Source organism: Mytilus galloprovincialis, chromosome 8 (assembly GCF_965363235.1).
Source record: "Mytilus galloprovincialis chromosome 8, xbMytGall1.hap1.1, whole genome shotgun sequence".
Lineage (NCBI taxonomy): Eukaryota > Metazoa > Mollusca > Bivalvia > Mytilida > Mytilidae > Mytilus > Mytilus galloprovincialis.
Genome location: NC_134845.1, coordinates 19,564,048 through 19,588,704, shown reverse-complemented (window position 1 = coordinate 19,588,704; position 24,657 = coordinate 19,564,048). Strand labels below are relative to the sequence as shown.

General features: G+C 31.4%; 1 protein-coding gene across 1 annotated transcript; it reads left to right on the top strand.

Annotated features, from left to right (window-relative positions):
• The first annotated feature begins 731 nt into the window (after positions 1-731).
• LOC143085266 (glutamate--cysteine ligase catalytic subunit-like) lies at positions 732-24,099 on the top strand. The gene is made up of 17 exons (XM_076261520.1): positions 732-860; positions 4,027-4,172; positions 9,036-9,136; positions 9,606-9,725; positions 10,617-10,682; positions 11,296-11,409; positions 11,814-11,872; positions 13,589-13,794; positions 14,361-14,477; positions 15,977-16,115; positions 17,416-17,528; positions 17,785-17,877; positions 18,969-19,073; positions 20,757-20,838; positions 21,622-21,725; positions 22,126-22,249; positions 23,844-24,099. Coding segments are annotated over exons 1-17 (1,833 nt in total). The 5' UTR covers positions 732-859; the 3' UTR covers positions 23,987-24,099.
• The last annotated feature ends 558 nt before the right edge of the window (positions 24,100-24,657 follow it).

The window sequence follows — 24,657 nt, the reverse complement described above, 5'->3', positions numbered from 1 at the left end:
AAGTAACAAATAAGTAACGAATAGGGAATAAGGAATAAGTAACAAAAAGGTAACGAATGGGTAACGAATAAGGAAGAAGGAATAAGTAACAAAAAGGTAACGAATGGGTAACGAATAAGGAAGAAGGAATAAGTAACGAATAAGGAATAAGGAATAAGTAACCAACTTGACGACCCTTACATCATCGATGTTATTCTGACAAAGTTAAACATATAACTGACTGATAATAGCGAGTATCATTTCATTATAGTTGTCATTAAATGCTTTATAAATATTTGGGGAAAACATATCCTTTTTTTATATGTTTGTCAGAATATATGACCGTTGGCAGTATTCCAAGGTCATTTCAATTATTAGATTGATGGCGTCTAGACTAAAATGCACACGAATAATCAAAAATGAGAATTTTAGTCAAGTCGGTGAACACGAATTTTACAACTAATTCCACTTCAAGGTCAGCATACTGAGTTCAGAGTAACTATTCATCATAATCAGCTTTTGTCTACCATTCACGGTATTCACTATGGACAGTTCACCACCAGGAACGCTCGGCTTGATTTTACTATTAACTTTTGAAACATGTTTTATAGTTCTCAATAATTTAACAAAATTACATCTCATATATTATGCATTTAACACGGTGAACTGATTCGAACGATCAGAGAACTTTAAATCTTTACAGAACATGTATTTAAAATTGTTAACCCTTTCTATATATCTATATATCAAGTCATGTGGTGAAAATTATTCTCAGTTCCAACGTTATGCCTTTTAGCAAAACATGTAGTAAAGTCATAACTAAAAAAACATATATAGATCCAGTCTGGAAAAGAATACTATCTGAAAGCTGTTATAAATAAGTAAGTTTTAAATTTTACCTTCAAACATATCTAACGAACTCGTTGGACTTTTATCACAAATTCATTTAGAACTGGTAATTGTTTATAAATATATCTCTTAATAGAGGTTTCTCAACATCTTACGAACGAACGAAAATCGCCCTAACTTGACGTTACTTGCCGTAACGAGAAAAGAGGGAGCAGTAATTTATCTTAAAATATTGGATTATCGGCTGTGCTCTTCTTCCCTTTGAAATGTCTTTTATATGTAAAATATGCATGCTTGATTTTTTTAAAACATTTTGAATCAAAAACATATTATATTTATTTGATATTATATAATATATAATATACAAGTTACTGTTCAATCAACACAGTTGAAAGTCTTACTGATCTATAGATTTAAACGAAGAATATATAATATTTAATCAAAGGACAGTAATCGTACAAGAAATTTTAATAAACATGATGACAACATCACTATTTAGTATATGTGAAAAAGGTAAATATAGATCTGTGGATGGAAAGGGATAAGAATCTTTTTGAATCTTAGATAGAAGTTGATTAACGGTAAAATTTCTTTCGTGGACATGAGGTAAAATAAATCTAGAAGTGAACGCCTTTCGATTTAAATTTGAAAAGAAAACATCCCAATAAGTTCCGGGATAACTTCTTTGCCCCAACCACTAAAATCCAAATGATCTCTTCTTATTGATATATTGTTATAAATTGGTAGACTTAACAAGAAAACTAAAGGAAAATATTGAAATACATATTTAAACTTATATATTGTGTCTTTTTTTGTTATCATGGCCTTTCTTATTATATGTGTGTAAGCTTCCTTTATAGTATACATGTAATTATAAGTATATACATATTTTATTTTTTTTTCTTGTTTATTGTTTCCGTGAAGCTTCTATGGCATACTGTGCATATTTCCTCTGTTTTTCATATTTCTCATTTTTCTTTTTAGTTAGGGGTGTAATATATAAATATATATATTTTGATAACTATGCGACTACTAGATTTGTTAGGTCTGTAGCACTCATAATTTCAACAAAAACACACAAAACTCTATTTCTAACGATAGATAGAGTGCACCTTTAAATTTCTTAAACTGATTCCCAATAAATATCAGAAGTAAAAAAGCTATGTTACGACGTATCTATCCAAGATACTCTCCCACACGAAAAAATGAAACTCATAGTAACTCAAACCAATTGGACCCATAGCAGGGACGTGTGGATATATGAAATATATTAAAGTTGTGTTACTCAATCACTTATCAATCCTCTATCAAACGCTAAATTCGCAATGAAGTGAATGGAATATTTGCCAATGAACTTTAAACACCAAACAATCAATCAACCAATTGCAAACTAGATGTTTTGATTTTTTTAATCAAGGACATTATAAAAAAATGTTCTTTTTGAATAAATAAGGGAGATAAATCGAACGCAACTCGACGTAAGAAAACGAATCAGTCAACAACAGAAAATAAATTGGAACACGGATGTTTAATGATAACAATAAAATGCAAGGTTGCAAAAAAGGATATTGAGTTGTTTACTGTTGTCTTTTAAACACACTGCAGTATCGGAAGACATTTATTATGGATTTTATTATAACAAAATTACTGCTCCATAACGATACGTTCGTAGAGTTTCGTCCGTTCGTAAGATGTTGAGAAACCTCTATTTGAACAGACTTCACTTTTTAAAGATTTTTGTGTTTTGTCGATACACAAATATATATTTCATAGTGACATATCCACTATGTTTTTAAAGAGTCAAAACCATTCATGATCATTCTCTGAACTATGCAGGCGCGTACGACATTTAAGGAATTATTTGTTATTAATTTGGTATTAAATTACACTAACTAAAATAACAATATTTTATTCAGAATGACTACCAGAGGGCTGCAATTTGGGCTTACCACTTTTGGTTTTTGGACAAGAAACTCATAACTATGATTAAAATTTGCAAGTTGTTAACAAGATTTGAATTTTATGACGAGATCAAAACGATTTCTCGGAGTACTAGTATAATATCGACATAGATAAAACGCACATCATCATCCTTATCATCATTATCATAATCTCTGTCGTTCTTTCTTCATCCCTTTCTTTTTTTCAGTATAGTTCAGTAAAACATATGTAGGTTATATTTAATGCATGCTCACATTCAATTTGTATTGTTATATATACCAACTCGTGATGGTGTCCGTGATATTTACGAAGGGATGATTTCAAAATCATCTTCTGGAACTCTTGGTTTAATGGCTTTCTTGTAAGAAGCAACCCTCTATCTAGGAAACCATGATAGGAAATACAGGCCCGGAAATATTGTATGAATTGGGAGATATATACTTCGTATGCAGGCGCTGCTGGTATTTTGCTACGTAGAAATGAAAAGTTCACAATTGGGAAGCTGAAATCATCACTTTTGTAGTAACGTTTTGTTTTCTACCGACCCTCATTGTCAAATTCTTGATGTAAGTCAAGATAGGAGTAAGACTTTTAACTATATCTGTTGTATCCTTTATCTCTAGTTCGATGGGGTAGATGCGTTCAACATAGTCACCAAATTTTGAATTATTAAGTGAGAGAACATCATCTTAAAAGCGGAAAGTAAAGTTAAAGGACATTGCTAACCTCTTATCTTTCTTGCTGAGAAGTTCCTGTATGAAGTAAGCCTAATAATAATAAAGGAACAAATCGGCAAGAATAGGAACACAATTGTTTCCCAGGGGAATGACGATAGTATATTGAAAAACACGTCTTCCAAACGTAACAAATATATTATCAATCAACATATGCGATTGACTACGAGTTGTTGATCCTTATGAACTCGTATGAATAACCCGTGTATGTTAAGGGGACATACACATATGTTGTCATGTGTTATTTGGTATCGCTGGTATCCTTCCCGTATAAGCATTAGAATAAATGTAATAGAAATATGTCTTTTTGTATATTTGTATATACATGTATGTTATCCTATCTATCACCAGATATGTAAAAACGTAAATAAAGTTGACTATCTATTGTTCGATGATTAATGTTAATACCAATGTACTTTCTTTTCTCCAAATACCCGCCGTTTCTCTAGTTTTGTGCAAATAGTGTATGCATGTTTCTCCATTTTACCTCATCCAGTTAATTTTTAATTTGATTTTTCTCAAGTGGATACTTCAAACCATACACCTTTGAGTTGGGAAGAAATAACGAACAACCTCGATGGTGTTAAGAAACAAGGCATAAGACAGTTCATATATCAGTATAAGAAACACAAGGACAGACGCAATGATCCTTTGTACTGGGGAGATGAGGTAAATACATGCAAATATCAAGCGTTTGAACATATGCAGGGTTGCGTTCAGTATCGTCGCTACGTAGTACTACGTAGATTTTTGCCTAGCTGCTATCTATATCTATGTGGAAGCTATAGGCTAGCTACACGTTCAATAGGCAAAAATCTACGTAGCACTACGTAGCCGCTACGATATTGAACGCAACCCAGATATAAATATGCAATCTTAATAATGTCATGCAAGAATGTATTGAATCTTTTTTTTAATAGGTGGTGTTATATTTTGTTATGACTCACCTATGATAGTAGAGGGGCATTATGTTTGCTGGTCTGTAGCTTCGTTCGTCAGTCCGTTCGTCCGTCCGTTCGTTCGTCAGTCCGTTCGTCCGTCCGTTCGTTCGTTCGTCCTGCTTCAGGTTAAAGTTTTTGGTCAAGGTAGTTTTTGATGAAGCTGAAGTCCAATCAACTTGAAACTTAGTACACTTGTTGCTTATGATATGATCTTTCTAATTTTAAAGCCAAATTAGACTTTTGACCCCAATTTCATGGTCCATTGAACATAGAAAATGAAAGTGGGAGTTTCAGGTTAAAGTTTTTAGTCAAGGTAGTTTTTGATGAAGCTGAAGTCCTATCAATTTGAAACTTAGAACAATTACTGCTTATGATATGATCTTTCTAGTTTTAAAGCCAAATGAGACTTTTGACCCCAATTTCACGGTCCATTGAACATAGAAAATGAAAGTGGGAGTTTCAGGTTAAAGTTTTTGGTCAAGGCATACCTGCCAACTTTTCAAAATGCCCATGGGGGTTTTGCGTGCAAGATGGCTGTCATAGTCCTATAAGACCTTCAAGGGGGCCTTCAAATACATTTTAATGTTGTTTTTTTTTTGCTTCTTCATGCTTTTATAAGACTAAAATCATTGTAAAATTAACTGTTTTGTTTAAAATTGTGGACAAAATTGTACTTTCAAAATTTCAATTTTGGAGCCTTCATGGGGGAAATCCCCCGCAAATAGTGACAGTTGGCAGGTATGTCAAGGTAGTTTTTGATGAGGTTGAAGTCCATCAACTTGAAACTTAGTACGCTTGTTGCTTATGATATGATCTTTTTATTTTAAAACCAAATTAGACTTTTGACCCCAATTTCACGGTCCATTGAACATAGAAAATGAAAGTGGGAGTTTCAGGTTAAAGTTTCTGGTCAAGGTAGTTTTTGATGAAGCTGAAGTCCTATCAACTTGAAACTTAGTACACTTGTTGCTTATGATATGATCTTTCTAATTTAGTGCCAAATTAAAGTTTTGACACTAATTTCATGGTCCACTTAACATAGAAAATGAAATTAGGAGTTTCAGGTTAAAGTTTTTGGTCAAGGTAGTTTTTGATGAATAAAGACAACAGTAGCATACCGCTGTTCAAAACTCATAAATCTATGGACAAAAAACAAAATCGGAGTAACAAACTAAAACTGAGGGAAACGCATTAAATATTAGAGGATAACAACGACACAACATTAAAATGTAACACACACAGCAACGGACTAAGCATTAGACAAAATCCGATGAGAATAACCAATATAACATCAAAACCAAATACACGAATTTGGGATAGAAAAGTACCGTGACACGTCTTATAGTAATGTGAATTCACACTCAAATATAGGAGAAAACAAACGACACAACGGAAACACAACGTAAAAATATTACACACACAGAAACGAACTATGATATAACAATGGCCATTTTCCTGACCTGGAACAGGACATTTTTAAAGAAAAAAAAAGGTTGGTTGAACCTGGTTTTGTGGCATGCCAAACCTCGCACTTTGGTGGCATTTTTAAATATAACATTAAAATGACAACAATAATACAGGTCTACAATACAAATAAATAGGAGAACGTATTAGGCAAAGAAACACATGAATAATAGATAACAAAATTCGTAAGGGTTGCACGGAACCCAGTGTCTCGCCTACTTTTGCTGTTAATCGCAGACTCAACAAAAATGAGGAAAACATCAATAAAAATTTCCCTCTCGATACTGTCTTTTGATTGAAAGAAGCTTCCAAGTTTGGTAAAAAAATCCAGGATAGTTTATGAATCTAATAAATGTTTTATAAACTTTAACTGCAGACTGTATGTAATGTTAACTGGAAGAAAAACTAAGTCCATTTATAAGTAAAATACGGAAAAAGTTAATTTTTTTTTTTACAAAATTTACTTCTGAATAACATCTTATGATCAGAAACAAGCTTTTGTCTAAGTTTGGTAGAAATCCAGGATAGTTTAAGAACATTATAAAAATTTTAAAAACTTAAACCACAGAGTGAATGTTTTGTTTCTGGCAAAAAAACTAAGTCCATTTATAAGTAAAATACGGAAAAGTGGAAATTTATTTTTACAAAATTTTCTTCTTGATACTATCTTATGATCATAAACAAGCTTCTGTCCAAGTTTGGTACAAATCAAGGATAGTTTATGAAAGTTATTAAAATTTTTAAAACTTTAACCACAGAGTGAATGTAATGTTTCCTCGCAGAAAAACTAAGTCCATTTATAAGTAAAATACGGAAAAGTGGAAATTTATTTTTACAAAATTTCCTTCTTGATACTATCTTATGATCATAGACAAGCTTCTGTCCAAGTTTGGTACAAATCAAGGATAGTTTATGAAAGTTATTAAAATTTTAAAAACGTTAACCACAGAGTGAATTATAATCCTGGTACTTTTGATAACTATTTCCCCGCAGAAAAAACTAAGTCCATTTATAAGTAAAATACGGAAAAAAATGGAATTTTATTTTTACAAAATTTACTTCTGGATACTTTCTTATGATCATAAACCAGCTTCTGTCCAAGTTTGGTAGAAATTCATTATAGTTTAAGAAAGTTATTAAAATTTCAAAAACTTTAACCACAGAGTGAATATTTGTGGACGCCGCCGACGACGACGACGACGGAATGTAGGATCGCTTAGTCTCGCTTTTTCGACTAAAGTCGAAGGCTCGACAAAAAGGCATCAGGTTAAAATTCATTACGTCAAAATGAAATTGAGGTCAAATCAACTTACAACTTAGTACACATGTTCCCTATAGTATAATCTTTCTAATTTTAATGCCAGATTAGATTTTTACCCTATTTCACGGTCCATGGAACATGGAAAATGATTGAGTGGGGCATCTGTGTATTTTGGACACATTCTTGTTTATCCTGTTACTATGTTCAACAACTTCAGCTATTACGAAAAGTTCTAGATAGAATGTTTTTATCAATTATATTATGTTTGTTTGTTTTGTTCACATATCGTTGTCCATATAATCGAGTTTAGTGCGACTGTCATACAAGTGAGAGGATTAGCTAGCTTTTAAACCAGGTTTAATCTACCATTTTCTACATAAAAAATACATGTACCAAGTCATGAATATGACAGTTGTTATCCATTCGTTTGATGTGTTTGAGTTTCTGATTTTGCCATTTGATTAGGGATTTTCCTTTTTGAATTTTCACCGGAGTTCAGTATTTCTGTGATTTTACCTTCATTTCATGATTAATGAAGTGGTTTCCACGAACAACTATATCTATTATATATTGGCTTTCTGTGTATTGATAGATTGTTTGTCAATTTACTATGTTGTACCGACACATTACTCAAAAATATGGTTTTCAAAGGTTATGAAAATTACCCGCACTAAGTTTGTGATATCAATTCCTAATATACAATATTTCTGTTCTTCGGTTTTAATTTTTTGTAAAAAAAATTTTGACTTATACCCTCAAATATTGTTTTAACTTTGTATTTTGTTTTGTCGTCACCTTTGACGGAGTTCACAAATTTTCACTGTGTGGTTAACATATTTCTATAACAATTCTGGATTTCGACCAAACTTGAACAGTAGTGTGTTTATGATCATAAGTTTTTATTAGATTCATATACCATTCTGGATGTTTATACCAATCTTTGACAGAAGCTTCTAACAATCAAAAGATAGTATTTAGAGGACAGTTTTTATTATTCCACTGCATATTGATTTTGATGGTGAAACCAACATTTGATTGGTTGAAACTATCACACGTGACGTCGAACAAAACTTCAAATTCCCGTCTGAGTATCATATTCCCCTCTGAACATCATATTCCCCTCTGTTGATCGGGACCTCGTAGTATGACGTTACGAGCGGTTAATGTGCATACCGCTTTGAAGGTGGTTTTATTGAAATAGCGTTATATAAGTCATTACCGTGTTTAAATATATTCAAGCGTAAGAATTAAGACTATTAAGTTACTTTTAATCCGTACTGTTTATCAATGTTTATGCCGTGTTTAGCTATTTAAACAAGCAGATAAGAAAACAAACGTATATAAATTAATATATTATATTCAGTAAGTAAACGAAGCATAGGCAGTGGGTGGAATAAAACATTCATTTCCCTTAGCTTCGAGAGATATGAAGATTTTTTTTACCCTCGAAAAATCACATTTCCCTTGGGCACAGCCCTCGTGAAATATGAATATTCTTGGGTGGACAAATCTTCATATTTCCCTCAGGGACGTGAAATAAATTTATAATATCAAACCCACCACCCCCCACCACCACCAATAAATTCGACATTTGTTTATAAAATTACCAAATATTTACTTATTCATCTATAAATATATCTTAAATAATTTGAAATATTTAAATAATTCTAATTTTTGTAATAAAATGGACAGGATAAAGTTTCTTAATTCATCATAAATTGTAATTTGTAAAAGATATTAACAAAAACTTTTTTTATTGTATAAACAATATTTTGAAACAATTTAAGCAGTAACTATAATTAACAATTGTATATGTTGTGATTGATACAATAGATTCGTTAGGAAATCACTTTATCTTTCTTTCAGATTGAATATATGATTGTTAAAATTGATGATGAAGAAAAAACAACTAAGCTTTGTCTTAAAGCGAAGGATGTTTTGGAGACCTTGAACATACGCAATATAGGGTATTAGATTATTTTTTTTTATTTCATTTTAGTTTGCACACATGTATGTACTTGTTAAAAGATACTTGATATAGATTAAATAATAAATGGAAATACAGACGTACTCATATGGTTATGAGAACCGTGGTATACTACTGTTGCTTTTTTAATCTAATCATTGCAATAAAAAGAAAAAAAAACAACATACATGTATTTGTTGATCATTATTTCATCAATGCCACACCTTGTTCACCTGAAAAAAAAAACAACCTTCGACCTAATCATAATCCTTTAACGAATTATTGAGTATTTTATATTTCAGAAAACTTTCTTTTTTAGAAAATGTATTGATGTAGCTAAATTGTATAAATTGCTTTCAGCTCACATATTTTTTGTAGTGTGTTTTCTACTTTATTCTATGCAGTTGTATTTACCAATCCTGTTTTTTGTGTTATTTGTTTATTCTTTGCAAGAAAATTTTATTTTCAAGGAATCGTACTCCTATATGGACACCAGAGTTTGGAGCATATATGGTAGAAAGTATCCCTGAAAGACCTTATTCTGATCTATTGTATTCCATTTCAGAAGTTGAATTGAGTATGAAAGAAAGGTATTGTTTAATAGAACATTTAGGATGTACGCAAAAGGGTTTCCATATCAGAAAATCTGGCTAATTGACAGAATTTATCGACAAACATATCAATTCAATATTCAGCTATTTATAGATTATCGTTGATCATCTCAACGAGATTGATTTTCTTGCTTGAACCTGGACGGCGAAAGCGAGAAAGGCAATCGAGTTGAGATGACCAATGATAATCTGTTTATCGCTATTTTACCTACGATTTCATGTCAATTTCGTTAGCAACGCCACGTGCCTTCTTATTTTCTAGCCGATAATCTTCCATCTCAAGCGAGTAGCATGATATGAAAAATTATCACAAAAAAAGATCAAAGGAAAAATGCACAAAATAGCGATAATACTTAGTATCATTAATGTATTTCTTCATTTGATTTATACGAAAAATACGTTTATTGGTATATGCGTATGAATATCTTAACATGCAAATGTATAGCAATACATTTTATAGCACCTCATCATTCCAACAAGCCCAACATGTTTTATTGACCCTATTTGCATAAACTCCTCTAAAAAAACCCACCTAGGATATATTCAAAAGTGTAAAAAAAAACATAGCGTGTGTCCGAAGCGTAATCTGTGTTAATCTTTACCACGAACGATCAACCCAACCTATTGGATAGCGAGTGATGTATTAACACTCATAATTGTTAAGTTATGATAAAAACTGTCCTAAATTTGTCTTCAACTAATTTTGGACTTAATTAGCAAGTTATAAAAATCACTTCTTTACCAAAGCACTTACTAGTGAACTGAGTATATTTTGAATTTGTCTTTATCATGTAATGCATGCATGCATTTAAGTAGTCTTATATTCATGTTTACTATTATTTTTTATTAACATTGCATATAATATTTTAGGCGGAAAGAACTAACGTCTGTATTAGAGGAGGATGAAATCCCATTTACTCTGCCATCGTACCCAAGGTATTATATAGATATGTTCGATACAAATTTCAGATATGTTTTGTTGCATCTGTTAGTTTTTAATGGTATACAAAAGTAAGGAGGTTGTGTATGATTATGTTTGAGACAACTATAATTCACAGTTTCATGTGAAGAACATCGATTCTTTTGGCTTTTCGGAAAATGTTTGCCCTCTAAACTGGCATAGTTTTTTTTATTATATATTGATGAAATTCATATGAACTGAATGAACTCTGTAGACATATAAACAACGGGAAATCAAATATTGTTTTATACAATAATTATAAAAAAGAAGATGTGGTATGATTGCAAATGAGAAAGCTCTAGACCAAATGACACAGAAATTAACAGCTTTAGGTCACCGTTCAGCTTTCAACAATGATCAAAGTCCATACCGCATAGTCAGCTATAAAAGGCCCTGAAATCACGAATGTAAAACAATTCAAACTAGAAAAATAATGGCATAATTAATGTACCGAAAAATGAACGAGAAACAAATATGAAAAACAGCAATTGACGCGTGTTTTGTGTACAAAGGGCTTGCCAGTGGCCCTCACAGTTTGAAAAATAATTTATTAACGGAGTTTACGAGCATTACACGTATAAATTATAGATTAGGTGTTGGTTGTTTTGCTGTCCCGTCAACTGAACGTAATCCGAACAATGTTACATCAAAGCCATGGTTTTCCCCTGATGATGTTATATACAAAGGCCGCCAAAGAACAACGTAAGTTAAAAGTTTGTCTTGTTAGTGTAATGTTATATAACTATAAAAATAAGCTAAGCAAGAGTATGTTCCAAAGGACATGCATCTATTTCAAGTAAAATATAAGATGAGTCAGTACATTAGTCATGTTAGAAGACTCAATTCATACTTAATTAAGAAAAAAAGCATGTAAGGAAAGAAGAAATTTCAAAATATTTTGTGCATTAGTCATTTTTGAAGACTCATGTTATAATGAATTCAGAAAGAGCATGTAAGGAATGATGAAGTTTCAAAATTATTTTTATAAAAATCATGCTATTATTAAAGCGATTGCAAATCATGCTATTATCAAAGCGATTGCAAATCATTCTTTTTAATAAAACCCTACTGATCTTATTCTCAGTTTTAACCTCATTTTATCACAGAAGTATACATCAGAACATAAAAGACAGAAAAGGTGGAAAAATTGAAATTCTTATTCCAGGTACGCATCATTAAATCTAATCTAAAACAATTAATACTGATAAGACTGTCAGTGTGTACAGAAGTTCATCATAATTTTATTTTTTAGTATTCATTTAGTCTACTTTGTTGCATGTTCTTACGACTTATTACTACATACATAATTAAGTATGAACCTGTAGTTCACAGAAGATTGAAAGTCTTGAGCCACAACATATAGTTTCTATTTTGACTATACACATCTTCATGTTATTTATTTATGCTGTCCGGAGCATCTGAGATACATGTACCCCCAGTAAATTGTTTACTTCACTATTTAGTTGTCTATATTGTGTTTTAGATAATGTTGTTTGTCTTTTGATCATTTTTTTGAATGGACATTGTCAGTTATATTTGACTATAAGTTTGAATGTTCTTTGGTATCCTTCGTCGATGTTATTGAATGCCTGATGAATACCTATGAAATTAATAATTATAAGCACAATATTCAAACGGGTTTTTTTCTGCAAAAGTTTCATAGTTATGCAAAATCGTTTGAATATATACTGATGTAGTCGTCTGTGAGAACATGACTTACTCTATAGTAGACATTGGGCTTTTAAATAGTTTTCTATAATTGTAAGCATTCCTAAATCGGTAATTGGTAAGTGTTCGGTTTAATACTTTCACGAGCAATACGACGGTGCCATTTTCGGAGCTTGCCTACCCGACCGTAGTACTTGAAATCACCTTCGGTGAGATTCGATTTGCCAAGTCTGTACACACTGTTTGTTTATTGATCGTCTTTCGGGTTTTTGTTCATGGCATTGGCAGATAGTTTACGATTTTATAAGTTTGATTATCACTTTGGTATATTGCGCCTCTCTTTTGTGTCACTTGATTGTTTTAAATTTGATTTGTGCTATGTGCTGATAACATGAGAAAAGCTCTTTCCAGCTAATTGTTGTTGTTTGTTTTGAGTTAATGATTACTGTCCTAGCATTGTAAAACCCGCTTCATTTCAAATGTGCCTAAATTTATCAAGACCCTTTACTTTACGGGTGCATATATCGTTCTTATAATCTTTTTTTTTTTTGGCAAAATGAAAATAAAAAGGATTGGTTCCTATGATACTTTTATTGAAATTTCTACATTACTAAAAAAATAGAGAAAATAAAAAAAGTAAAATATATTTGGAAACTACTTTTAAAAGGAGAATTTGTATCAACATGGATCATCGTTTTGATAATTAAAGATAATAGCTCCATTCTACTTTATCCAAACACTAAACAGTACATGACGGGACGTTTCACTTCAAACAGAGCAACGGTTTTTCTAACGTATATAAGTATGGTTTCGTTAAAAGTTGATTTAAAAATATAATCAATCGAAAACAAATTAGGGTTCAAGTGGTCGGCATGAATTATTTGAAACGTTTAAATAGAGTCAGAAGGATGCCGTAGGTTAATTCAGATAGGTATTCCCTCCACAAATTACCAAGTTGGTTGAAGACTTACACGAGTTCATGAAAAACGAAAGAAAATAAGCCAACTTAAAATAGTTTTCTGACTTGTCTAAATAAAGTAATTATTTCATATATTTCGTCTTGTATCTTAATTTTCATCAGTTAACACGCAAATTTTGAAAACAATAATCAAATACATATGTTTTTTAGTAGTAATACATGTATGTTTATGTCTATTTGCCACATACCCCATTTTCATTTTCAATTTAATGTAATATGCTTTCATTGATACAGTTTACCAGGATATAAAGACAAAATTGGCTTTTCCTGCTGTCATCAAGACTAAATGGAAAATGGAACAATCTAATGATAACAGTATTTTTATGGAAGGTCTTGTTTTTGGTGCTGGATGTTGTGGTTTGCAAACGACGTTTCAGATGGATAATTTGGATGAGGCAAGATTCCTTTACGATCAACTTGTAAATATTTGTCCAATCATGGTATGTTTTATGGTTATTATGGTCCTATCTAAATAAACCTATGGTTCAATACAGTGTCAGTATAAATTAGAAGATATCAATCCAACGAAAGATTTAAAAAAAAAAATTATTTTAACGATCAGTCGGCAAATTGCAGTCATTAATTTCTAGTATGTTATAATTAGGTTTTAATACCTACATATGCATGCTACGATTTTTAACTGGGCTTATGTCATCACAGGTTAATCACAGTGCAAGCATTTTAATTAAATAGACTTCATTTTACGCATTTTAAGAGGTTGACCTATTAATTTCATTTCCTGGAGAAAGCTAAGGCAATAACACGCAAAACTAACGACTTGCTTTTCTCATTCCAAATTTCGCTAGAAAGGAGATAAAAGTCATCAATGAAAAACGAACTTAAAATACAGTAGCAAAAAATACACGCAAATTTAAAGTTGGTTTTGATAATGAACTCAACCATTGTCGTTCCGAAATCGTCAATAACCGCATATATATCAATCCTGAAACTTCGGGGATGATGAATTGTACGTCTAACGTTATTGCATGGAACTTTTTATTTTCAGCTAGCTTTAAGTGCAGCATCACCTGTACATAGAGGTTATCTGTCTGATATAGATACTCGATGGCCAGTATTATCACAAAGCTTTGATGACAGAACAGATGAAGAAAAAGGTCAAAAGGTATGCAAAATGCATTCAAACAATTGTTATAGACAGAAAATAATGCAATCTGTTATGAACTTATTTGAGCAAAGAGATACAATAACTTTACATAAATATTTGACTATTATGGACAATGTGACGAGTGCCACGTGTGGAGCAGAATCTAACTACTATTGAAGATGGCCTCCAGCTTCCTGTCTAGTTTAGTATTGTTTTTTCTGCTTTTCTATGTTGTGCTTTGTAGACTTTTGTTTGTGATTTTGATTGTTTTTCGTGTTTTTTCCATGGCACTGTCAGTTCTTTTTTTTTTATCTGTGCGCTCGATTATCCCTTTGTTATCTTCTTGCTGCATTTCATTAAACTGCAATCGTAAAGGTGTTTTTGTTATAAAAATTTGATTGATTTCATGAAGAATATTTCGTTAATATTTGCAGATGAAAATGTGTTCTATAGACCTGACAAAAAGTAGTAAGAAAAGAAGAAGATGTGCCTTTACATTCATTTAAAGACAAATATCGTCGGTCAAAGCATACAGTCAATGTTTCATAAATCAATGGATATCAATACAATACAAACCAACATGATACAAATTTTGTCGACTGATTTTCTTATTTTTTATCTATCTGATTTTAAAACTTGTGGAAATTTAAATTTGAAACAGTTAAGTCAGGAATCATTTTTAAGTGGGCTTGGTTTAATTTCAGAAAATATGTATAAAATAAGTTTTTACAAATGACGGAAAGATCTGTATATATGTGGACTTTTGGGAAGTTTTCATATCCCGGTATTGCCCCTGAATGTACAGATTTATTTTGGTGTCCAATTGATTGATTGTTTTCATAAATTTATTGCTCTTACAAATTTGAAATTTTCACCTCTTCTGTGTAAGATTTCAAATACCAGTAATAAGCAATATATATTGAACTAGTGGTGTGTTAAATTTATTTCTTCATTATGCAATATTATATATGATATCAATACAATAAAATCAATAAATATAGATTCTACCACTGCATCGAGTGTAATACGATTTTTCTTTAGTCGAGACAGTTAGATTTTCAAATTTAAAACCGAGGCTCGCCGAGCGGTTTAAATATTTAAAATTTAACTGTCGAGAGTGGATAAATATCGTATTACACGAGATTTAGTGGTGTAATCTGTTTCTCTAATGATTTTCAAACAATCCGCATGCAAACTTATTCCTTCTTTGCGACTGATCTGCAAAAAGATGAGTTCTTTCTATGTGACGTCATCGGGTATGATCGCCTTTTTTAATGCCGTCACAATAGGAAATTCAGAGGAAAACAAGAAAATTCGACGTCATAATCGGAATTTAACCAATGAAGAATTGAGATCAAACGAACCACACGTTGATTAAATTTATATACTATGGGTGCAGAAAGTGATAAATTGACGAAGAATTAGAGAAGTCCTAATATTGAACAACATTTGCTTGATATTGTTCTATCACTTGTATATATTTATCGCCAAGAAAGTGTATTTTATTTTCTTTTTAGCCTTTAAAGAATGATAGATTTAGAATACAGAAATCACGTTGGAGTTCTGTAGAAACCTATATTTGTCCAGAACATAGTCAATATAATAACACAGATATCGTATATGATAAAGATTCGTACGAAGAACTGAAGAATGAAGGTGACGTTTAACAATTCTGTGTTGACATGAATCATCATTTTGGTATTAATTATAAATCAACTGTTTACAAAACTTTGAATTTTTGACCAATAAGGCTTTATCAACCTCAGGAAAATATTACATTAGCTGTATTTGGCAAATCTTTGTGGAATTTTGGGTTCTCAATGTTTTTCAATTTCATATTTTATTTTGCTTTTTTAACCTTTTTTTATTCGGGCGTGAGTCTTTTGTATACGAAACGCGCGTCTGACCCAAATACAAAATTTCATTCCTAGTATCAATGAAGAGTTTATTTATTAACACCAACATATGATTGACTTAACAGAAACGTTTTCTATTAATAAGGTAAAATGCTAAAGATGTAGAAGTAATTTGGAAATTTATCATTTAGGAACAGTTCTACTTATATTTGAAAAATTTATTTCCATATCCTAGTTAATAAACATTCAGTGATAAAGCTGATTGTTGGAAATTCAGATGTATAAAAAAGAAGATGTGGTACGATTGCCAATGAGACAACTGTCCACAAGCGACCAAAATGACACAGACATTAACAACTACAGGTCACCGTACGGTCTTCAACAATGAGCAAAGCCCATACCACATAGTCAGCTATAAAAGTGTATTTAAGGAATATTAAGAAACAGCGTATGTTAGTTACTAGTATTATATTCTTGGTTTAGCTGCAACAGAATCGAAATTGGCTTATTTATTGACTTATTATGTTGTCTTGGAGTCAAGACATAAACATTTGTTTTCCAAACAAACTATTATGAACAATAAAATATCCTGAGATAATCGTACTATATCTTTTGAGCTTTTCAACATATCTTGACAGATCTTAATCGGATAATTTGGTTCGGAAAATATCTCAATTTAGCTTCAGGTCACTTAATCGACCGTTGAAAGAACACATATATATGGCACGTTTTCAATTTGTACTCAATTGGAAAGAATTTTCTAGAAGACCTGTTTTATTATGTTTTATTGTTATTTACTACCGTATTTTTCATGATTCGGCAGAATTTGGCAACAGCTTTACTACAAAGCAACAATACCTTAAAAAACCCCAGATAGACAATTAAAATATACTGCATATATAATTAATCAGATAATCGTAGTCGTTGGAAAAGCACTTTACAAAACACAAACTAAAACTAAATACGTACAGTACATGATGTATATATAACGGCTTGGGTCTATATATACAGGTAAAGTTCAAATTTTGGTATGGTAGATGTTGGGATACAGAGACATTCAATATTTTATGATCATAAATGTTATTCTTGTACTTCTTTAGGCTTGGACGAAGCATTATCCAAACACATTGCGTATCTTTTTATTCGCGATCCATTGTTTCTATGTAGCGAAACTCTAGATCAGGATGAAATTTTGGACATACAACATCTGGAAGTAAGTATAAATATTTAGATGAATACATGTACAATGATGTGTAATGTTGAGATTTGTGAGTCTGACGTTCAATCTTTCAATATCCTTCATTATAAATGTCTTTTTAATTACACGGTGTCCTTGTTAATATTCCTATTTTCAATATTTGCCAGAAAACGCTGCAGATATATGAGGTTGAATTAATCACGACATCTGAGTTTGCTCACGTGACCTATATAAACTTGTCAAATAGATGCATTTTCTTTTTATTTTACAGAACATCAATTCAACTAACTGGCAAACACTACGATTGAAACTGCCGATCTGTAATACTAGTACTGGTTGGAGAGTAGAATTTAGACCAATGGAAGTAAATTGTATTCTTTTCTTCAACCTGCGTTTATATCATATCATGTTAAGCTTTTAATGTTTCATGTATATAATGTGGTTATTAAACATATTCCCAGAAGACCAGTCCTGATTCATTTGTGATTCCCTTGAGGGCAAAAAAAAACCACAGTATTGTATTGGTTTTAGATCTTTCCCACCCCATTTGTTTCTATATTTACTCTATAATAGAGTGTTATTGAATGATTACAATTGCTGGGGGCAAACACCCGGCAGTACTGAGGATGTTGAATAACACTGTTCTCAATTCTTAAATAATTGCTGTCATTTGTAGTAGATTTCATTCATATATAATACGTTAGTTATGATTTTATCCAATGATCGGAATCGAGGAAGAATGTTTATGCAGATAAATTATTCTGAGTAAAACGATAGAAGAGCGACTGAAGGTTATCATATTAAATGAAGATGCAGTGAATGAAAAACTTTAATTGATTTTATTCATTCATGTATGCATTTTCAAATTTATAATTGGATAAATGGATTTGTGTGCACTCTCACTCTGATAATGCTAAGTATACACTATTGTATCATACTAGTAGTTTGTATCACCAGATGATCATATACTCCTTAATCCTTTTATGATAAGCAATACGTACAATATTATGCCACCCTCTTCATCGTAACCATCTACATAAACAACGGATGGGATGAGAAACGGCAATTAAGCATAACGAAAAGACTAATGAGCATTATCAAGCCTGTGATTTGGTAATCCATACGCGCTCGAATAAACAAAATACCCAAACATTTATTTCGATTGATTGATGGCTTGGCGTTTAACACCACTCTCATCACTATTGTGTTATTTCGTGGCGGTCGGATTTTACTGGTGGAAGAAGCCGGAATACCTGGTGAGAACTACTGACCATCCGTGTATATGCTGGCTATCCTAATCAATTAAGTCAAGTGCACCTGCCGCAACCACAATCTTGATAAGCTAGTGATACAGACTTCTAAGACCCACTCGACCACCTTGGCCTAGAAACGTTTCGAAAAATATGCATAATACAGTTAACGTTATTCAAACTAAAATGAAGCGTTTGTTTACAGATTCAACTGAGCGATTTTGAAAATGCTGCTTATGCTGTATTCGTCTTTTTGGTGACAAGAATTGTCATAGCTTACAGGCTGAATTTTGTCATTCCAATATCAAAGGTAAAAATTACATTACTACATGTAGACTTGTATGATAAGACAATAACTGGATAAAATACGTCACACAGCCCTATGATTTGTCCTTTGAAAAACATAGCATTGGATATGAACTTTCCATTTTATGATATATCATGTTTAACGAAACTACATCGGTACGATGAGTTCTTATAGTAGATAGCATGGTCTATATTTATAGAAATGCAAGTTAATTATTTATCTAAAACGTATCATAGGCTTTAAACAATGCAGCAATACAAAACATTAGTATATAACGTCAAAATGGTATAAAAAACTTTGTAAACTCAAAGTTACACCAATTAAAATGTATGTGTAACATTCGTAATAAACAGTTACTGTTAATGTGACAATAGAATCGAAGTTTTCAATGGACTTCTACATATAACAATTTAATTCATTGTAGAGATTTATAATATCTGAACTTACATTATCGTTTCAGTCCAATCATAGAAATCCAAATATAAATTTAGTGGTCAAATTCAAATTCTTTGTTTTTTTGAAAATTGAGAATGGAAAAGGGGAATATGTCAAAGAAACAACAACCCAATCGAAGCGCAGATAACAGCTGATGGCCACCAATTGTTCTCCAACGCCGCGAGAAAATCCCGCACTCATAGGTGGGCCTCAGCTGGTCCCTCAAAACAAATGTGTACTGGTTCAGTGAAAATGAACGTCATACTTAACTTCTAAACATATAATAAAATAAAATTAAAAACTTTCTTATGTTTTCTTTCATAGCTCATAATTGTTGATTTTGAGAACGGATGGTGCTCATATTTTTGTAAAGGGTCCATTAATTTACGTTTAGTGTTTTTTACATGTAATTATGAAAAACATAAATTCAAATTACGTATTTAAAAAAAAACAGCTAGCCTAATAAATACTAATGACATGTGATTAAAAACCAAACATGTTTTCCTAACAAATTCCTCGCGAACACAAAAACTACCATAAATTTATAAAACTGCAAAGCACTCATACCTTTTAGGAGATGAAACTTTTAAAATGTCATTTTCATTTTTTAGATATGGGATAATGTAGGTCATAAGTCCGAGTTTGTTATCATTTCGAAATGTCAGTGCTTCGTTTCTGATAGAATAGATAACATTTTTTCAATAAACTTTAAAGTTCATAATGCATAAAGGATTATTTTCAATTACAATGACGGATACGGTTATATATGTTTGAATTTAGTACGTTAGTTTTCAAGGTTTTAACGGTAGCTATCAATAGATTACAAATCTCTTTTAAACTTGTTTATGCCAATACCTTCACAATTAGAAACTCAGTAAGGATAATGTTTGCCTAATATCTACACATTATACATTTTGACACAAAGGGAAACTATTGTGATTTTAAGATACGAACGATATCCATAAATTCAAATTAATTTGATACAATTCAAAATTAGAGAACATTCTCAAATCGTGTTTTCGGAAAATATTTCGATGATATATCTTATTACTTTCAGAGTCCACATGAAATGGTTTTAATAAGAAACCACAATAAATTCATAATTGTAAAAACAATCTATGTCCCTGTTAAACCGATATGTATCTTCTATCTTATTTAATACTTTGCTTGCTCTTTAGTTAATATTCTCGATCTTTAAAAAATAAAAAAAAAAAAAAAAACAACAAACAATAACTTAAGTAATTTTTTCAGGTTGATGAAAATATGAGTGCTGCTAGCAAACGCGACGCTGTAATGGAGGAAAAGTTTTATTTCAGAAGAAACAGCTTTTCCGGTATATTTTTGTTCATGATAAATACAATTAATATAGTTGAAACCAATGCGAATCATCGGAACGAAATAACGATTTAATTACACTAGTAGGAACCGAAAGCTAGTTCAACAGAATCTAATAATGTGTTTCAGACTATTATATCAATCAGAACACATCCATCAGATTAGTTGAGACCGCATAAACAGTCTGCACAAACATTATTTTGTGAATTGACAAAATATAAGTTCATACAGATATTAGGAAAGTAGTATAGTTTAAGCTCCTAATTCAAAAGGAAACTGCCATAGAAAAATAAGGAAACGACCAGAAGACAAACAATAGTACGCATAATACAACATAGAGATCTAAGCACGGGGCAACACAAACCACAACAAAAACCGACGTGATCTCAGGTTCTCTACTAGTTGAGCCTCCTCAACATGTGGCACATGTGTTGTTGCTTAAGTAAATACGGGTATAAGTGTTCATAACTGTAAAACACAGAGGTGAAAGATGTCAAAGAAACACTCAAAATCATTAGTCAAAGATAATCTAACTGCAAAAAAAAAAACGAAACGATCATACGATAAACAAATATATGCAAAACACAACATAGAAAACTCAAGTAAAAATACATTTCAGACTGTAGTACTAACACATGGATCATTGTTTTTGTGTAACAGTAACATATACATCTATGTTCAGTGTTTTCATATTTGTCTGATTTGATTTTTTTTATATATAAAGGATGTCATCATCATCATTCATTCCGTCGTCTACAATATACTTTTTGTCCTTTTACAGACAAGTCAATAACAGAAATTAAAATAACCAAGCCTGGTCAATTGAAAACGAAAGATGGCAATGACTTTTGTCAGATGACAATAGATGAAATAATAAATGGGAACGTAAGATAATAAATAATGATGATACTTTAATTCTAAATTAGAGCTATCATTTATAGCAAAATTGCATCCAGGACTATTAGCTTCATTTTTCAAATCGATACCAAAGCTTTATTAAATTTGATGTCATCATATAACATCATAAAATGTTTATGTTACATAACACAAAATTTTAAGATACTGTTATAATCAGACCCTTTTTCATAGTTTACTTTTTTTATTGAATACTTTATGAAATTATAGACCATTGATTTATACATTTGAAACTTCTGGAGATCAAAAGACTTTTATAAACATTGAGACTATTACCTGATTTTTGATTAGGGACTTGCCGTAGTAAATTTTCCTCGGAGTTCAGTATCTTTGTGATTTTACTTATTATATAACTAACTGTCGTTTGTAGGTAGAATTTCCTGGCCTTATTCCCTTGATTAAAACATACTTAGAAAGTAAATGCGAAGACACAGATGAAGAAACAAATCATTTAACCAATAGTTACTTGAAACTTATATCTGACAGAGCCTCAGGTAAGTCGAAGTGATCAATATAGATTCTACCACTGCATCGAGTGTGATACGATATTTATCCACTCACTCGAGACAGTTAAATTTTCAAATTTAAAACTCGAGGCTCGCCGAGCGTTTGAAATATTTAAAATTTAACTGTCGAGAGTGGATAAATATCGTATTACACGAGATTTGTTGGTGGAATCTGTTTCTCTAATGATTTTCAAACAATACGAAGGCAAACTTATTCCTTCATTGCGACTGATCTGCAAAAAGATGTGTATTTTCTATGTGACGTCATCAGGCATGGTCGCCTTTTTTCATGACGTTGCAATAGGAAATTCAGAGGAAAACAAGAAAATTCGACGTCATAATCGGATTTTAACCAACGAGGAACTGAGATCAAACGAACTACACGTTGATTTATTATTTTTTACAATTGGTGCAGAAAGGTATAAATTGACGAAGAATTAGAGAAAGATTATAACACAATTTTGACTGCTATACCCTTATTTTGACATTTTTACCTCGTTTGTTTCGTTCATATATCGTTGTCAATCTAATGGAATTTTATGCGACTGTAAAACAAATGAGAGGTTTAGCGTAAGGTTTAATCCATCATTTACTACATAAGAAAATGTCTGTACCAAGTAAGGAATTTGACAGTTGTTATCCATTCGTTTGATATGTTTGAGATTTTGATTTTGCCTTTTGAGAATTTCCGTTTTGTCTTTTCTTCGGAATTCGCTAAGTTTGTTATTTTACCTTTTTTTAAACATTGTTTAGAGATAAATGCGGATAACAAAATGCAAGATAAAAGACGCACTGCTTGCTTATATAAAATATTTAAAATTTCATTTGCCTTATCATCTATATGTATTCAACAGCCACATACAATAATCAAACGTATTCTGAGTTATTAAAATAATTATGGAAATAATGGAAGAATATTTGTATATTTAGTATATGTTATAAATTTAAATTCTAGTTATAGTTTACAACAATCAGGATTTCATCCTGTAAACCAAAAATATATATTATAAAGGTAAAGAGATACGTGCTAACAAGGCCAATGAGACTACTACCAACAAATATTAAAGTACAGATATGTCACCGTTATGTAAGCATTCTAATGTACATAATGTATACTGTTGTTTGTATCTCTTCGTTTATGGGCTTATTTTTCGTAAATAGGAGGATTATTTATGTGAATTTGTCATGAACTATCAGTGTTTCAAGTTTTTTTCTACCCAATCTATGGTTTCGATTCGGGACTTTCTGTTTTGAATTTTCCTCGGAGTCTAATAATTTTGTGACTTTACTTTTGGATGAACTACGTGGGGACATGTGCACGTTGACCTCCAATATAGCAGAAAAAGGAATAAATCTTGACTCAAAATTTGTAAATGGAGAATTTTCCTTGCCTTGACGTGCCAGACTTATAACTTCAGGGGTTATTTTCATTAATTTTATTAAAAAAAAGGTGCATCATTGATATCATACTTGCATTTAGTATGTAAGTAAATACTATCAAGATTTGTTTAAATCCTATTTTATCTATGGATACTGTATTATAAGTATTATATAGATTTAACATATTTTTATATTTATAAAGGTGCGGAACCAACGACTGCCAACTTCATTAGAAATTTTGTAACAACGCATCCTTACTATCAGCAAGATTCTATTGTGTCCGATATAATCAATTATGAATTATTAAAAGCATGCGCAAAAAAGTCCAATGGTGGAATCAAATGAAGGAGCATGAGATACGTAGCAACTTAATATTTGTACATCATCGAAAACCTTGCAACTTGATAAGCAAGTTGCACACACAATTGTGTTGGAATTAAAGCGTTTTATAAGTTAAATGACTTGTTTGGGTTATTTTACGACGTGAAGGTTCTACTATTTAAATGGTCTCTGTTCACATATAGTCTTACAACAATTCAAACGTTATGCACTTGATGAGGATCAGTGTGTTGTTGTACATAACAATTTGTTTTTATCTATTTACATCTTAACTAACTCAAGAAGATTAGCTTGACCTATAGTACACAAACATAGATCTATTGTAGAATCCCGTATATTGATGATGTTTCCCCGAGGGTATGACCAGCCTAGTAGTCAGCACTTCGGTATTGACATGAATATCAATAATATGGTCATTTCTATATATTTCCTATATATGGCACATCTTTTTGGAATTTTTGGTCCTCAATCCTTCAACTTTTTACTTGTTCGGCTTTATCACTATTTTGATCTGAGCGTCACTGATGTGTCTTATGTTGACGAAACGAGAGTCTGGAGTATTAAATTATAACCCTGGTACCTTTCATAACTAATTACATGTGTGTGTGTGAATATTGTAGCTTTCTGTCTTATACTGGTATATGAATATGACATTTCGAAATATATACCTTAGAAGC

Excerpts from the sequence above, each read along its gene's own strand:
- LOC143085266 (XM_076261520.1), top strand. Across the intron at positions 14,478-15,976 it reads ATGAAGAAAAAGGTCAAAAG|CCTTTAAAGAATGATAGATT; the intron begins GTATGCAAAATG and ends TTTTCTTTTTAG. Across the intron at positions 22,250-23,843 it reads TATATCTGACAGAGCCTCAG|GTGCGGAACCAACGACTGCC; the intron begins GTAAGTCGAAGT and ends ATATTTATAAAG.